The 18,789-nt window shown below is 41.5% G+C and overlaps 1 protein-coding gene and 1 long non-coding RNA gene across 2 annotated transcripts in view; both read right to left on the bottom strand.

The window, feature by feature from the left end:
* The window catches only part of LOC117516729 (A disintegrin and metalloproteinase with thrombospondin motifs 2-like), a 117,794-nt gene that overhangs the window by 97,437 nt on the left and 1,568 nt on the right, over window positions 1-18,789 (bottom strand). Inside the window, exon 2 of the mRNA XM_034177561.1 lies at window positions 7,644-8,152. Coding sequence (XP_034033452.1) covers window positions 7,644-8,152 — 509 coding nt within the window. The remainder of the gene's footprint in view (window positions 1-7,643; window positions 8,153-18,789) is intronic.
* On the bottom strand, window positions 4,332-6,939 carry LOC117516730. The gene is made up of 2 exons (XR_004562536.1): window positions 6,671-6,939; window positions 4,332-4,392 (listed from the first exon to the last, which is right to left on the bottom strand). It is a non-coding gene; the product is annotated as an uncharacterized LOC117516730 (long non-coding RNA).

Genomic DNA, 18,789 nt, shown 5'->3' on the forward strand with positions numbered 1-18,789 from the left:
TTAAATCTAGTTTCTATCATCCTCGTCGAAATCGATTTTATCCTTCTCAGATTTTGAGCGTGTCATGCATGCTTTTATCTCGTCACGTCTGGACTACTGCAATTCACTTTATCTAGGAATAAATTGAAATACCCTTAACCGATTGCAGTTAGTCCAGAACGCTGCTGCTGCGCCTTTTAACAGGGAGCACAAAACATGTTCATATCACACCCATTCTTACATCTTTGCACTGGCTCCCTGTTAGTCTTAGAATCGATTTTATTATTTATTTATAAAGCCTTAAATGGACTGGCCACCAGTACATCATGGACGTCCTCCACATTTATTCTCCGTCGCGCGCTCTGAGGTCTGAGGGTCAGTTCCAGCTCATAGTGCCAAAGACCAGGCTTAAAACCAGGGGGACAGAGCCTTCTCTGTGGCAGGTCCCATACTTTGGAACGCTCTGTTCCTCCACGTCCGAACTGCCCCCACAGTGGAGTGTGTTAAGTCTTGCCTAAAGACACACTTTTATTCTCTGGCTTTTAGCTCTGTGTGAGTTATATGGTCCTCTGTTGTCTTTTAGTGTTTTAAGTTGTACTTTTATGATATTTTATTGTGGATTATATTTATGGTTGATTTTGTACTTTTCTAATTATATAGTCATTTATTTATTTATGGTTTTAATGTATTTATACTGTTTTTATGGTAGGAGCACTGTTTTGTGCAGCACTTTGGTTACATTCTGTTTGTAAAATGTGCTATAGAAATAAAGTGGATTGGATAACTGATGTAAATAAAGTTCAAGACATATTGTGACTTGGAAATGTTCATGTATCCATCCCCTGACTTGTCTGAAGAAAACTGACAAACTGGTTATTTACAGGTATTATACCAAAGGGGCTGATTACCATCATCTTGGCTTTTATATTTTTAATTAATTTATATCAAGTTGTAGAGATTTGCTTTCTGTTTGAGTCTAAGGAAGATTATTTGACATTTTTATTTAATTGTAGTTTTTTTTTGTTTTTTTTTTGTATTTGAAATGGCATAAACAAATTAAAATTTGTGAAATACCGTGTATGAATACTTTTGCAAGCCACTGTATGACCTTGGTCAGGTGAAAGGTGGGTGTCTCCTTCTTTAGTCTCTGATGTCCTCCACACTGAGACGTGTGAACTGAGAAACTCCCACGTGGACTAAACGTGGTGTCTGATGTTCCCTCACAGTGTCAGTGATCCTCCTCATCTGTGTCTCACAAGTAACCATTCATTGGACACAAAGTCATTCCAGCAGGACGAAAAGATCCTCCACAGAGACCTGGGACCAGAGACATCCAGTCCTCACCTTAGGACACTGGTTAGAGTCAAAGTCTGACAATAAGACAGGAAGCACCAGGACTGAAAGACTTTGACCTTCATTCTCCTGTAAAGACATCAGCATCACTAAACACCTTTGATCTTTGACCTCATGACTCCATAAAATTCTCTGTCTCTGGACCACAAAGGTCAAATGCCCAGACACATGAACGTCCCAGCTGAGGTCAGTGAATGTCTCCACAAGTTCAACACTTTCACCACAAACAGAGACACTTCAGAAACCCTGGATTGTAGTTTGGATCCAGGACCATCTCAAACCCAGACACTCTGATGGTTCACTCAGCTTCTCAAGTGCCGCGATCAGACTGTCCACAAAGATCCCAACAATGTCCACGAAGTCAAGGTCACTAAACCTTTCCTGACCTGTGAAAGCAGCTGAATCACTTTCCACCCAACACTCAGTACAACACCGGGTCCAAAACCAGGTCCATAACCCTGTCCAACACCTTGTCCAACACTCACTCCAATATCCAGTAAAACACCCGTTCCAACACCAGGTCCAAAACCCTGTCCAACACCCAGTCCAGCACTCAGTCCAAAACCCTGTCCAACACTCAGTCCACCACCTAGTCCAACACCTTGTCCAGCACTCAGTCTAACACTCAGTCAAACACGCAGTCCACCACCTAGTCCAACACCTTGTCCAGCACTCAGTCCAACACTCAGTCCAATACCCAGTCCAACACCCTGTCCAACACCCAGTCCAGCACTCAGTCCAACACCCTGTCCAAGACTCAGTCCAATACTGAGTCCAACACCCTGTCCAGCACTCAGTCCAACACCCTGTCCAACACCCAGTCCAGCACTCAGTCCAACACCCTGTCCAAGACTCAGTCCAATACTGAGTCCAACACCCTGTCCAGCACTGAGTCCAACATCCAGTCCAACATCCAGTACAGCACTCAGTCTAACACTCAGTCGAACATCCAGTCCACCACCTAGTCCAACACCCAGTCCAACATCCAGTCCAGGACTCAGTCTAACACTCACTTCAACACCTAGTCCAACATCCAGTCCAACATCCAGTCCAACAACTAGTCCAGCACTCAGTCCAACAACTAGTCCAACAGTTTGTCCAACATCCAATCCAGCACTCAGTCCAATACCCTGTCCATGCAAGCACTGAATAGTATAGGAGCCAGAACATCAGAATTGAGGAACACCACAATTCACTGAGAAAAATCAGAGAGTGTAGAGGCTGACTATGATGTCAGGGTGTCCCAGAGAGCGACTCAGTAAAAAAAAAAAAAAAATAGAAAGGTTTTGTGAAAACCAACACGTTCTGCTGATGAAATAAACATAGAAACCTATAACTCTATCAGAGCTGCCTGTGTCTTGGTGGCTTCCCTCACTCACAGTCACTCAGTGTTTGAGAACCGTCTCCACACAGACTTCCCCTTCTGTACCAACCTGTTTGTATTTCTGAGTGACTGAGGGAAACGTTCATTTGTTCATCCTCTGACTGATCGAAGAGAAATTGGCTGGAAAATGATTTCCTTTTAATTCCTGTAAACGTGTTTCAGTCTGTTTTTATTTCACTCTTAAAACAGTTTTTGTTTTTCACTAAATATTCTGAAGATAAGAAGTCGGTTCATTTATTTCTGACCGTATTCTGAATTGTATTGTTGGCAGCGGTTCTGATCCGACTGCATCAGATTCTGTTTTGATTCCTCTCAGAATTTTTCTCTCTGGTTATTTTCTGAAAATGTTCTTTCTCATTTTTCTTCTACATCTGGATTCTATCATCTGGCTACAGCAGACTCACATTTCACCGCATGAGTCACTCTGTCACGTCGCTGCACAAACACTCTGAAACGCAGGAAGAACAGCGGCTTCCTCCACGATGACATCATAAAGAGCTGCAGCAGAGGACACAGCAATCAGATTCTAACAAGAAATAATAAACCTCTCAGTCCTGATCCTGTTCCTGACACCAGTCCTGACTGTGGTACTGTAAATGAACTGGTTCCTGACTCTGTTGCTGATCCAGATTCCGATCGTTTTCATAACTGTGATCCTGTTCCTGACACTGATTCTGTTCCTGGTTAGTAAGGTCAGACCTTACTTTCGTGAAGCACCTTGAGGCAGCTTTGTTGTGATTTGGTGCTATATAAATTAAATAAATTGAACTGAATTGTTGCTGATCCTGTTCCTGACTCTGATGCTGAGTCTGATTATATTCCTGATCCTGTTGCTGATCCTGTTCCTGACTCTGATCCTGTTCCTGACTCTGATCCTGAGTCTGATTCTATTCCTGACCCTGTTGCTGATCCTGTTCCTGAGTCTGATTCTATTCCTGACCCTGCTGCTGATCCTGTTCCTGACTCTGATCCTGAGTGTGATTCTATTCCTGACCCTGTTGCTGGTCCTGTTCCTGACTCTGATTGTGTTCCTGGCGCTGATCCTGACTGTGGTCCTGTAACTGTGGTCCTGACTCTGTTGCTGATCCTGTTCCTGATCCAGATTCTGATCTTTTTCATGACTGTGATCGTGTTCCTGACACTGATCCTGTTCCTGGTTAGTAAGACCTGTTAGACCTGACTTCCGTGAAGCACCTTGAGGCAGCTTTGTTGTGATTTGGTGCTATATAAATTAAATAAATTGAATTGAATTGTTGCTTATCCTGTTCCTGACTCTAATCCTGTTCCTGAACCTGTTCCTGACTCTGTTGCTGATCCTGTTCCTGACTCTGTTCCTGATCCTGACTATTCCTGATCCTGACTCTGATCCTATTCCTGACTCTAGTCCTGATCCCAAACCTGTTCCTGATCCTCACTCTGATCATATTCCTGACTCTGAGGCTGAAACTGTTTCTGACTCTGTTCCTGATCCTAACACCGATCCTGTTCCCGACTCTGATCCTTTTTCTAATCCTTTTTCTGATCCTGTTCCTGACTGTGATTCTTTTCCTGACTGTATTCCTAATCCTGACTCTGATCCTGTTCCTGACTCTGATCCTGATCCAAATTAATTTTGTTTCAAAGTCACCTGTTTCCTTGGAGGATATACCATCAATTAAAACTGCTCGAGGTAAAACCTCAATTCCAATGAAGTTGGGACATTGCGTAAAAAGTAAATAAAAACAGAATACAATGATTTGCAAATCCTCTTCAACCTATATTCAACTGAATATAGGTTGAAGAGGATCATGCTTTTATCATTTTCGTCTTTTATCAAAGGTAAAACTGTTTTTATTTTTAACCTTTTTGAACAAGTTGTGCAGTCTTTATTTCAAGTCATCTGGACTACTGTAACCCATTTGCAGTTAGTCCAGAATGCTGCAGCGCAACTTTTAACAGGGGCCTGGAAGCGTGATCACATAACCCCAATTTTTGCATCTTTGCACTGGCTTCCATTTAATTTTAGAATTGATTTTAAAATGTTATTGTTTGTTTTTAAAGCTTTGAATGGAATGGCCCCTCAATACATCACTTACCTCCTACAAATTTACTCTCCGGCGTGTGCTCTGAGGTCTGAGTGCCATTTCCAGCTCGTGGTACCTAGGATGAGACTTAAAACCAGGGGGGACAGGGCTTTCTGTGTGGCTGGCCCCAGACTTTGGAACGCTCTGCCCCTCCATGTCCGAACAGCCCCCACAGTGGAGTGTTTTAAGTCTCGTCTGTTGTGTGGTCCTCTGTTTTATTGTTTTTATTTAGGTAGATTTTATTGGTTTTATCTTTTGTATGGTGTATGTATTTATTTATTTATCTTGCATATTCTACTTATTTTTATTGTTAATTGTCTTATTTTTAATTTATTTCTTGAGTATTGGGGTTTTATCTATCGTGATTCTATGTGCAGCACTTTGGAACATCTTTGTTGTTAAATGTGCGATAGAAATAAAGTGGATTGGATTGAATGCACCACAAAGACAAGATATTTAATGTTAATGTATTATGGGGATGCTCCTTTTATACCAAATCATGACACTCACCTATTTCCAAACAGGTGTTCTTAGAGCATTCATCAACTTTTCCAGTCTTTTTTTCCCCCGTCCCAACTTTTTTGAAATGTGTTGCAGGCAGTGTTGCCACAGTTACTTTGAAAAAGTAATCCAATTACTGATTACTGATTACTCCTTGAAAAAGTAACTTAGTTACTTTACTGATTACTCAATTGTAAAAGTAACTAAGTTAGATTACTAGTTACTTTTTTAGTTACTTTTCCCAGCTGCCAACAACAACCCTCTGCCACCTCAACATGACAATGATACCTGTTTTGCCAAAACTCACTTTATAGTCACCCTTTCTTGACTTCAATGAAAATAAATACTTGTTTTATAAAAAGTAAAATAAAGACCTCTTTCTTGACCTCATATTTAACTGTTGACAGCACTGTAACAGTAAAACTTGCAATTTCGAACCTACATTGTTTATAAATGTAACTATTAAATTCATTCTAGCATTTTTCTAACATTTAAATTTTCTCTAAATATTTTACTTGTCGAAATTAATATTATTTTAAGTAGTATTAGTAGTTGTAGTAAAAAAAGGCTTCAAAACTGGACCTTTAATCTAGGGGTGTTGTGAGGGGGGCACATCCCTCCCCCACGCCCCCATTCCATCTGGATTCGCCCCTGCTTTGGCGTTTGAGCACAAAGAATGGATAACATTTATTTATGCAGAAAACGTGACCAGATTTACAGGTAAGAAAGTTTTATTGTGTTTTCACATCATGTGGTCCTCAGAAAGAGAGTTTAGGTGCATTTGAGTGGAAAATAGTGTTAGTTGTTGACACGTCGCGGAGGATCAGTTTTTTAATGACCAGATACGGAGCGGCTCAGCTCAGAATTCTAAATAAAGGAGGGAAAAAAGTATAAAAATGTCTTTGTAAAGCTCAGTGCAGGTGTGCTGATCACCGCGCTTTAAGAGGTGACAAGTCGAGCAGCTGCGAAAAACCGTGGATGAAAAGCTCACAGCTCACTTAAAGTGGTCAGTTCAGTCGAACCCCGACCTCCTGCCCACAGACTAAGTTTAATGCTGCTATCGACCCACAATGAAAAATAATAGTAACGCACAGTGACATGGAGAAGTAACTTTAATCTGATTACTGATTTGGAAAGATTAACGCGTTAGATTACTCGTTACTAAAAAAAGTGGTCAGATTACCGGCATCACTGGTTGCAGGCATCCATTTCAAAATGAGCAAATATTTGCACAAAAACAATAAAGTTTATCAGTTTGAACATTAAATATCTTGTCTTTGTGGTGTATTCAATTGAATATAGGTTGAAGAGGATTTGAAAATCATTGTATTCTGTTTTTATTTACATTTTACACAACATCGCAACTTCATTGGAATTGGGGTTGTAAAACTCTCGAGCTAGTCAGCAGTTACAAGTATCTGGGATTAACTACTAACCTGGAGCTCTCTTTTAAAGTTCATCTTAAACACTTGATCTCCAAACTAAGGATGAAGCTCGGCTTCCTTTACAGAAACAAGTTATGCTTCTCCTTAAGTGCTCAGAAGCTCCGATAACTGCTCCCCTCCTGCCCTTATTGGACTGTGGTGATGTCGTGTATAAGTGAACTAGGTGACCTTCATCCAGTTGTCTCCAGTCCTTGGCCTCACTGTATCACTGTGCCCTGAGATTCATCCCTGGTTGTTGCCGCCTCACCACCACTGTGAGCTGTCTGCCAAATCTGGCGTGCCCTCTTTGCCTGTCAGGCGTTATACACACTGGATGATTCTGGATTATAAAACTCTTATTGGACCGGTTCTGGCCTGTGCTGCTCCGTCTGACTGGAACGTTCTCCAATCCGAAATGAAACTGTCTGGGTTGATTTCTTTGAACGCGTTGCACTCGATTTTAAGAGCCCCTTAATGGAATTCTTTGCACAGTGCCCGTGTTTCTAATGTTACTATGACCAAGATGATTGTATTTGATTTGTATTTAATGTTGTCATGTTGATGTTAATGCATAGGTGTCAAACTGATTCCAGAAAGGGCCAAGAGGGTGCAGGTTTTATTTGTAACCACCAACTCCACCAGGTGATTTCACTGATGAACATCACTTTGAGCAGATGGGAAGAGTTCATCAGTGAAATCACCTGGTGGAGTTGGTGGTCTGGTCAAATAAAGGTTATAATAATTATTATTATTTAGGTCTTCTCTTGGAAATCTTTATTTTACAAGTGAAAAATCCCCGATGTTATGATTTTGCTGAATTTTAGTTCACAGATTGTAAGATCAGAGGTTTATTTTTTTCACTGGCCAATGAAACATGAGGATGTGAAACCAACTGATGGCGGCCAATAAAATGAGGGCAAAAAGTCATGTGACACGTACCAGTCCATCACAGTTGCTAATGGCGACAGACGTGTCTTCCATGTTGGTGATCTTGCCTGTGTAGAAGCAGCTGGTACCTCTGATTGGTTGAGAGCGTCTGTGTCCTGACTCCTCCCACCACTCCATGGTGGCGCCCGGGGCCATGAGCCTGGAGTTTGGACGCAGGCTGAGGTGAAGCTCACGGCCAAATATGGTCAGATTGTAGAAAAGCCCCTCCTCCTGCTGCACCACCTGTTCCTCCCAATAGCTCCTCCCCCTCCAGCTGCCTCCTTTCATGTATGCATCTTTGTCACCTTGTATTCCCGTCCTCCAGTTTGTGGGCGGGTCCTTTTGGATCCATTTTTGCTTCTGGACATCATCTACAGTGGGTGTGGCCCCAACAGTGTGGGCATGTCTTCTGTTACGGTGCAGGCGGTGGGCGGAGACTGAAGCTGACACAAAACGCCCATTTGAGTCTGTTTGAATGGGTCGAACAACACCGAACTCTGACAGAACCTGATGGAGAGAATCTGAGAGAGAGACAGACAGACAGACAGAGAGAGAGACAGAAGAGAGAGAGAGAGAGACAGAGAGAGAGAGACAGAGAGAGAGAGAGAGACAGAGAGAGAGAGAGAGACAGAAAGAGACAGCGAGAGAGAAAGACAGAGAGAGAAACAGAGAGACAGAAAGAGACAGAGAGAGAGACAGACAGACAGAGAGAGAGAGAGAGAAACAGACAGACAGAGAGAAAGAGACAGAGAGAGAGAGACAGACAGAGAGAGACAGACAGACAGACAGAGAGCAGGTCATGATCCCTTGAGCTCCTGAAAATTTTTGTTAAAAAACTTGAAAAAGTATCTTCAAAGTGGAACAAACGTGAATATTCTTGGAGGGACCTGGAGGGACACTCTGAAAACAAGGACTAAACGGATTATTTATACAACTCCAATTCCAATGAAGTTGGGACGCTGAGTAAAATATAAATAAAAAAGAATACAATGATTTGCAAATCATCTTCAACCTATATTCAATTGAATACACCACAAAGACAAGATATTTAATGTACAAACTGATAAACTTTATTGTTTTTGTGTAAATATTTGCTCATTTTGAAAGGGATGCCTGCAACATGTTTCAAAAAAGCTGGGACAGTGGTATGTTTACCACTGTGTTACATCACCTTTCCTTCTAACAACACTCAATAAGCGTTTGGGAACAGGACACTCATGATTGGGTATAAAAGGAGCATCCCCAAAAGTCTCAGCCATTCACAAGCAAAGATGAGGTGAGGATCACCACTTTGTGAACAACTGCATGAAAAAATACTCTTAACAGTTTAAGAACAATGTTTCTCAACCTTCAATTGCAAGAAATTTTCAGAAATATTTCTGATGAAATATTCTGTTTTTATTTACATTTTACACATATCAACTTCATTGGAATTGGGGTTGTAGAAACAAAGCAAAGATCTGGAAATAACCTGAGTGAGTCTGAGGCAGGAACTAGAACTGGACAGTATGGAATTTGGAGTCAAATATCAAAACCTTTAAAAAAATTAGAAGGTAAAGGTAACCAGAACAAACCCCCCACCACCTGACAGCGCCCCATCCTTTGACCTGAGCATAGACCAGACACCGAGTGAGCTCTACACAGCCCTGGTCCAGGACTGAACCCTCTGGAAAAACAACACACTGAAATATGGAACACAAATCACTGACTGTTTCATCCTGGAACATACAAGGTCTGAGGTTGACTGCTTTTGGCCTAAAGAGCAGGAACCCAGACTTCAGCAAAATTACAAACACAAACATCATTGTCCTACAGGAGACACGGCACAGAGGAGACAGTCCATCCGGCTGCCCTGTAAACTATAGAGAACTTGTAGTACCATTGACCAAACTAATGGGAATCAATGAAGGAAGAGACTCAGGATGTATGTTAATATGGTACAAGTCAGAACTGACCCACTCCATTAAGCTCATCAAAAATGGAACTTTCTACATTTGGTTAGAAATAAAAAAGAAACTCACACAAACTGAGAAAAATCTCCTCCTATGTGCCGCCTACATTCCTCCAACGAAACCCCCTTATTTTCATGAAGACATGTTCTCCATCCTGGAGGAGGAAATTAACCATTTCCAGGCTGTTGTCTGTGGAGACCTCAAGGCCAGAACAGGACAAGGACCTGACACCCTCAGCACCCTACTAGGAGGAAGAATCATCATCTCCCCAGTCTGCTCCCCAAGACACAACTATGACAAAACAACCAACAAACATGGATTACAACTCCTACAACTCTGTGGCTGACTGGTTCTGCTCATCGTCAACGGTAGAGTCCTTTGGTAAACACACCTACAGCTCATCTCTGGGTGATGACTTCATCACTGAGCTCAGCCTGGTGTCTCTCAGAGCGTCCACAGTCAGCCCACGAACAGCCCCATCAGATCAACACCAAATCACCAAACCAAACTACACACCATCAAAAGACACTACAAATGGAAAGAACACAGAAACAAACCAAACTACACACCATTAAAACACACTACAAACGGAAAGAACATAGAAACAAAACAAACTACACACCATCAAAACACACTACAAACGGAAAGAACATAGAAACAAACCAAACTACATGTCATCCAAACACACTACAAACGTAAAGAACATAGAAATAAACCAAACTCCACACCATCAAAACACACTACAAATGGAAAGAACACAGAAACAAACCAAATTACACACCATTAAAACACACTGCAAATGGAAAGAACATAGAAACAAACCAAACTACATACCATCAAAACACATTACAAACATAAAGAACATAGAAACAAACCAAACTACACGCCATCCAAACACACTACAAACGTAAAGTACATAGAAACAAACCAAACTACACACCATCAAACAACAAGAACAACATGTTAGAAACCAGCTACACACGAAAATTGGAACAAACAAAAATCAATCAATCAATCAATTTTTTTATATAGCGCCAAATCTCAACAAACAGTTGCCCCAAGGCGCTTTATATTGTAAGGCAAGGCCATACAATAATTATGTAAAACCCCAACGGTCAAAACGACCCCCTGTGAGCAAGCACTTGGCTACAGTGGGAAGGAAAAACTCCCTTTTAACAGGAAGAAACCTCCAGCAGAACCAGGCTCAGGGAGGGGCAGTCTTCTGCTGGGACTGGTTGGGGCTGAGGGAGAGAACCAGGAAAAAGACATGCTGCGGAGGGGAGCAGAGATCGATCACTAATGATTAAATGCAGAGTGGTGCATACAGAGCAAAAAGAGAAAGAAACAGTGCATCATGGGAACCCCCCAGCAGTCTACGTCTATAGCAGCATAACTAAGGGATGGTTCAGGGTCACCTGATCCAGCCCTAACTATAAGCTTTAGCAAAAAGGAAAGTTTTAAGCCTAATCTTAAAAGTAGAGAGGGTGTCTGTCTCCCTGATCTGAATTGGGAGCTGGTTCCACAGGAGAGGAGCCTGAAAGCTGAAGGCTCTGCCTCCCATTCTACTCTTACAAACCCTAGGAACTACAAGTAAGCCTGCAGTCTGAGAGCGAAGTGCTCTATTGGGGTGATATGGTACTACGAGGTCCCTAAGATAAGATGGGACCTGATTATTCAAAACCTTATAAGTAAGAAGAAGAATTTTAAATTCTATTCTAGAATTAACAGGAAGCCAATGAAGAGAGGCCAATATGGGTGAGATATGCTCTCTCCTTCTAGTCCCCGTCAGTACTCTAGCTGCAGCATTTTGAATTAACTGAAGGCTTTTTAGGGAACTTTTAGGACAACCTGATAATAATGAATTACAATAGTCCAGCCTAGAGGAAATAAATGCATGAATTAGTTTTTCAGCATCACTCTGAGACAAGACCTTTCTGATTTTAGAGATATTGCGTAAATGCAAAAAAGCAGTCCTACATATTTGTTTAATATGCGCTTTGAATGACATATCCTGGTCAAAAATGACTCCAAGATTTCTCACAGTATTACTAGAGGTCAGGGTAATGCCATGCACAGTAAGGATCTGGTTAGACACCATGTTTCTAAGATTTGTGGGGCCAAGTACAATAACTTCAGTTTTATCTGAGTTTAAAAGCAGGAAATTAGAGGTCATCCATGTCTTTATGTCTGTAAGACAATCCTGCAGTTTAGCTAATTGGTGTGTGTCCTCTGGCTTCATGGATAGATAAAGCTGGGTATCATCTGCGTAACAATGAAAATTTAAGCAATACCGTCTAATAATACTGCCTAAGGGAAGCATGTATAAAGTGAATAAAATTGGTCCTAGCACAGAACCTTGTGGAACTCCATAATTAACTTTAGTCTGTGAAGAAGATTCCCCATTTACATGAACAAATTGTAATCTATTAGACAAATATGATTCAAACCACCAAAGCGCAGTGCCTTTAATACCTATGGCATGCTCTAATCTCTGTAATAAAATTTTATGGTCAACAGTATCAAAAGCAGCACTGAGGTCTAACAGAACAAGCACAGAGATGAGTCCACTGTCCGAGGCCATAAGAAGATCATTTGTAACCTTCACTAATGCTGTTTCTGTACTATGATGAATTCTAAAACCTGACTGAAACTCTTCAAATAGACCATTCCTCTGCAGATGATCAGTTAGCTGTTTTACAACTACCCTTTCAAGAATTTTTGAGAGAAAAGGAAGGTTGGAGATTGGCCTATAATTAGCTAAGATAGCTGGGTCAAGTGATGGCTTTTTAAGTAATGGTTTAATTACTGCCACCTTAAAAGCCTGTGGTACATAGCCAACTAACAAAGACAGATTGATCATATTTAAGATCGAAGCATTAAATAATGGTAGGGCTTCCTTGAGCAGCCTGGTAGGAATGGGGTCTAATAAACATGTTGATGGTTTGGATGAAGTAACTAATGAAAATAACTCAGACAGAACAATCGGAGAGAAAGAGTCTAACCAAATACCGGCATCACTGAAAGCAGCCAAAGATAACGATACGTCTTTGGGATGGTTATGAGTAATTTTTTCTCTAATAGTTAAAATTTTGTTAGCAAAGAATGTCATGAAGTCATTACTAGTTAAAGTTAATGGAATACTCAGCTCAATAGAGCTCTGACTCTTTGTCAGCCTGGCTACAGTGCTGAAAAGAAACCTGGGGTTGTTCTTATTTTCTTCAATTAGTGATGAGTAGAAAGATGTCCTAGCTTTACGGAGGGCTTTTTTATAGAGCAACAGACTCTTTTTCCAGGCTAAGTGAAGATCTTCTAAATTAGTGAGACGCCATTTCCTCTCCAACTTACGGGTTATCTGCTTTAAGCTACGAGTTTGTGAGTTATACCACGGAGTCAGGCACTTCTGATTTAAAGCTCTCTTTTTTAGAGGAGCTACAGCATCCAAAGTTGTCTTCAATGAGGATGTAAAACTATTGACGAGATACTCTATCTCACTTACAGAGTTTAGGTAGCTACTCTGCACTGTGTTGGTATATGGCATTAGAGAACATAAAGAAGGAATCATATCCTTAAACCTAGTTACAGCGCTTTCTGAAAGACTTCTAGTGTAATGAAACTTATTCCCCACTGCAGGGTAGTCCATCAGAGTAAATGTAAATGTTATTAAGAAATGATCAGACAGAAGGGAGTTTTCAGGGAATACTGTTAAGTCTTCTATTTCCATACCATAAGTCAGAACAAGATCTAAGATATGATTAAAGTGGTGGGTGGACTCATTTACTTTTTGAGCAAAGCCAATAGAGTCTAATAATAGATTAAATGCAGTGTTGAGGCTGTCATTCTCAGCATCTGTGTGGATGTTAAAATCGCCCACTATAATTATCTTATCTGAGCTAAGCACTAAGTCAGACAAAAGGTCTGAAAATTCACAGAGAAACTCACAGTAACGACCAGTTGGACGATAGATAATAACAAATAAAACTGGTTTTTGGGACTTCCAATTTGGATGGACAAGACTAAGAGTCAAGCTTTCAAATGAATTAAAGCTCTGTCTGGGTTTTTGATTAATTAATAAGCTGGAATGGAAGATTGCTGCTAATCCTCCGCCCCGGCCCGTGCTACGAGCATTCTGACAGTTAGTGTGACTCGGGGGTGTTGACTCATTTAAATTAACATATTCATCCTGCTGTAACCAGGTTTCTGTAAGGCAGAATAAATCAATATGTTGATCAATTATTATATCATTTACCAACAGGGACTTAGAAGAGAGAGACCTAATGTTTAATAGACCACATTTAACTGTTTTAGTCTGTGGTGCAGTTGAAGGTGCTATATTATTTTTTCTTTTTGAATTTTTATGCTTAAATAGATTTTTGCTGGTTATTGGTGGTCTGGGAGCAGGCACCGTCTCTACGGGGATGGGGTAATTAGGGGATGGCAGGGGGAGAGAAGCTGCAGAGAGGTGTGTAAGACTACAACTCTGCTTCCTGGTCCCAACCCTGGATAGTCACGGTTTGGAGGCTTTAAGAAAATTGGCCAGATTTCTAGAAATGAGAGCTGCTCCATCCAAAGTGGGATGGATGCCGTCTCTCCTAGCAAGACCAGGTTTTCCCCAGAAGCTTTGCCAATTATCTATGAAGCCCACCTCATTTTTTGGACACCACTCAGACAGCCAGCAATTCAAGGAGAACATGCGGCTAAACATGTCACTCCCGGTCTGATTGGGGAGGGGCCCAGAGAAAACTACAGAGTCCGACATTGTTTTTGCAAAGTTACACACCGATTTAATGTTAATTTAGTGACCTCCGATTGGCGTAACCGGGTGTCATTACTGCCGACGTGAATTACAATCTTACCAAATTTACGCTTAGCCTTAGCCAGCAGTTTCAAATGTCCTTCGATGTCGCCTGCTCTGGCCCCCGGAAGACAATTGACTATGGTTGCTGGTGTCGCTAACTTCACATTTCGCAAAACAGAGTCGCCAATAACCAGAGTTTGATCCTCGGTGGGTGTGTCGTCGAGTGGGGAAAAATGGTTAGAGATGTGAACGGGTTGGCGGTGTACACGGGGCTTCTGTTTAGGGCTACGCTTCCTCCTCACAGTCACCCAGTCAGCCTGCTTTCCCGGCTGCTCAGGATCTGCCAGGGGGTAACTAACGGCGGCTAAGCTACCTTGGTCCGCACCGACTACAGGGGCCTGGCTAGCTGTAGAATTTTCCACGGTGTGGAGCCGAGTCTCCAATTCGCCCAGCCTGGCCTCCAAAGCTACGAATAAGCTACACTTATTACAAGTACCGTTACTGCTAAAGGAGGCCGAGGAATAACTAAACATTTCACACCCAGAGCAGAAAAGTGCGGGAGAGACAGGAGAAGCCGCCATGCTAAATCGGCTAAGAGCTAGTAGCTACGCTAAGCTAGCGGATTCCTAAAAACACGCAAAGTGAATAATGTGTAAATAATTTAGAGGTGATTCAGCAGAAGGAGTGCTTTAGTTAAGGCACGTAAAGATTACACTGGGAAACAAATCGTAATCTAGATAACTAGATCAATCTAACTGCGCAGATTAAACAGCTAACAGATACAGAAAAACACCGCTGTGCTCCGGAACAGGAAGTGATACAATACCGCAGTAACAGCCAACCACCAGTAGACCAAAAACATGAAGATTTGCCTGTAGAAAATGGAGCTGTGTGGGTTAAACCACTTCAGCAAGACATTTGTGTCTAATAGAGCAAAACAAAGAGAACAAATTGCAAAGCTGAAAGTCAGACATCAAAGATGACCAGAACCCACTAGATGACCCCACAGCCCTAAAAGAGCTGACCAGAACCCACTAGATGACCCCATGACCCTAAAAGAACCGCAGGACAAACTCAAATCCACTGAAACCAAGAAGGTCCGTGGTGTCGACAACATCCTAAATGAAATGATCAAATCCACAGATCCCAAATTCCAACTGGTCACATTAAAGCTCTTTAACATTGTCCTGAGCTTCGGGATCTTCCCCAATATTTTGAACCAAAGACTGATAACAAACCTGAGCCTAATAACGACCGTGGAGTCTGTGTCAACAGCAATCTCAGGAACATCTTCTGCCTGATGATCATCAATCACAGACTCCTACACGTCCTGACTGAAAACACACCCTGAACAGTTCCCAAATGACCATCAAACACACCAGATTTACACCCTCAGCACCCTGATTGACAACCAAAGAAACAAAGACATATGTTTTTGCTCCAACCCCACTTTCTAACAGTTTGCACAGCATCAAGTCCGTGTGCACAAACAAACACACAGACGTCTTTCCCCAAAGCAGGGGGACAGACAGGGACACAGTTTGAGTCCAACCCTCTCCAACATCTACATCAATGAATTGTCCAAATCATTAGAACAGTCGGCGGCACCAGGCGGCACTCTAGTGGACACAGAAACCAAAGGCCTGTTTTTGGCAGATGACCTGGTGTTGCTGTCTTCAACCAAAGAAGGACAACAACAACTTGACCTTCGACACAGTTTCTCCCAAACCTGGACCTCAACAGTGAATCTAACCAAGACAAAAATGATGATATTCCAAAAAGGACCCAGCCTCCAGTCACACAAATATCATTTCTTCCTGGATCAGACGGTCCTAGAACACATAAAAACTACACCTACCTTGGAATAAACATAAGCAACACAGACAACTTCAACAAAGCTGTAAATGACCTGAGAGACGAGACAAGAAGGGCTTTTTATGACATCAAAAAGAACATCAAAGTAGACGTCCCAATTCAAATCTGGCTCCAAATACTGGACTCTGTCATAGAACCCATTTGTCTTTATGGTTGTGAGGTCTGGACTCGCTCACCAACCAAAAGTTTGCAAAATGGGACAAACACCAAACTGAGACTCTGCATGCAGAATTCTGTAAATCCATCCTCCACGTCCAACGAAAAACACAGAACAACACACGCAGAGCAGAATTAGGATGATATCCACTAATTATTAAAGTTCAAAAGAGAACAATTAAATTTGATGAGCACCTTAAAAACAGTGACCCCAGTATGAACCGTAACAAAGTCCTGATCCACAGAGAGACTGTAGAGAGACGCCCCCTCAGCCCGATGGTTCTGGGACTCTCTACACAAACACAAACACAAACCCTGTTAGACTGAACCAAATTATAAGAAAACGATGTGTGTGTGTGTGTGTGTGTGTGTGTGTGTGTGTGTGTGTGTGTGTGTGTGTGTGTGTGTGTGTGTGTGTGTGTGAGTGTGTGTTTGGTTGTATGTGTGCTTTTTGCATTTGTGTGGTTTTGTGGTTGTTTGTGTTTGTGTGCTTGTTTGTGTATTTGTGTTTGTGTGCTTGTTTGTGTGTTGGTCTGAATTTGTTTGTGTCTTTATATGTTTGTGTGTTTGTTTGTGTATTTTTTTATGTGTTTATGTTTGTTTGTTTGTGTTTTTGTGTTTTTACGTGTTTGTGTGCTTGTTTGTGTGTTTGTTTGTGTATTTCTTTGTGTTTTTATGTGTTTGTTTGTTTGCCTTGATGTTTTTGCTTGTATGTGTTTGTTTGTGTGCTTGTGTGTGTTTGTTTGTTTGCCTTGATGTTTTTGCTTGTATGTGTTTGTTTGTGTGCTTGTTTGTGTGTGTTTGTTTGTTTGTGTATTTGTGTGTTTGTTTGTGTATTTTTTTTATGTGTTTATGTTTTTGTTTGTTTGTGTTTTTGTGTTTTTACGTGTTTGTGTGCTTGTTTGTGTGTTTGTTTGTGTATTTCTTTGTGTTTTTATGTGTTTGTTTGTTTGCCTTGATGTTTTTGCTTGTATGTGTTTGTTTGTGTGCTTGTGTGTGTTTGTTTGTTTGCCTTGATGTTTTTGCTTGTATGTGTTTGTTTGTGTGCTTGTTTGTGTGTGTTTGTTTGTTTGTGTATTTGTTTGTGTGTTTGTTTGTGTGAAGCATTTACTTGAGGTGATGCATTTGTTGCTCCTCAGAAATATTAACATCACAGAACCAATCTGGCAACAAGATCACAACAGCTCCCAATGTGTAAAACCAATCTGTTATTGTCAAACTCGTTGACCTTTTCACCCCTGCCGGCTGTAAGGTCAGAGGTCAAGACTAGAATTTCCCTCCATGTGTTCCTGACACACTCTTTTTTCCATGTTTGGACTCGCCTGGAAGGTGATGAAATGAAGTTTTCCATTTTCGTCATACTGTCCAGGAAGTAAGAGCACCAACTGACTGCGAGGTCACTGAGGTTTGCGTGGTTTCATCACTCTGATGTCTTTAAAGAATAAAAATAATTCTCATTGTGTCGTTGAGGTTTGTCTGAAAGCAGCTGATTCCTTCAGCTTCAGTTCTTCCTGTCGTAAAACAAACAACCAGATGGACAAAGAGACTGACAAAGAGACGGACAATCAGACAGACAAACAGGTGGACAAACAGACGGACAAACAGATGGACATCAGAGATCACAACACCGACATCCATTTCCTGCATCCCTCAGGAGTTTGGTATTATCAGGAAACTACACCTGAAGACGTTCCGACCAGCATCAAAGCCAAGATGAAGGAGAAGAAAGTTCTGGATCAACTAAAAAAAGGACAGACCCAGTTTGAGTTCAGGACAGAAATAAACATACCTATTTTATTTGCTTGTGTACTCCAAAGGTTGGACTCTGTAGATCAGAGAAACCAAAGCGCTGCAGCAGAGACTCAAAGAGGGCAGAGGACATGTGCTATCCCCAGGAAGAACATACAACATGAGCTGGCCTTAATACCTCTCCACCTGAGCAACCAGACTGACAGAGTCCTGATGAATCACCATCAGAACCTCCATCAGAAAAACCATCAGAACCTCCATCAGAAATACCATCAGAAACACCATCAGAACCACCATCAGAATCACCATTAGAACCTCCATCAGAACTGCCATCAGATCCTCCATCAGAAAAACCATCAGATCCTCCATCAGAAACACCATCAGAACCTCCATCAGATCCTCCATCAGAAAAACCATCAGATCCTCCATCAGAAACACCATCAGAACCTCCATCAGATCCTCCATCAGAAAAACCATCAGATCCTCCATCAGAAACACCATCAGAACCTCCATCAGATCCTCCATCAGAAACACAGTCAGATCCTCCATCAGAAAAAACATCAGAACCTCCATCAATTTAATTTATTATTAATTTCAATTTTTTAATTTATATAGCAACAACTCACGACAA

Source organism: Thalassophryne amazonica, chromosome 9 (assembly GCF_902500255.1).
Source record: "Thalassophryne amazonica chromosome 9, fThaAma1.1, whole genome shotgun sequence".
Lineage (NCBI taxonomy): Eukaryota > Metazoa > Chordata > Actinopteri > Batrachoidiformes > Batrachoididae > Thalassophryne > Thalassophryne amazonica.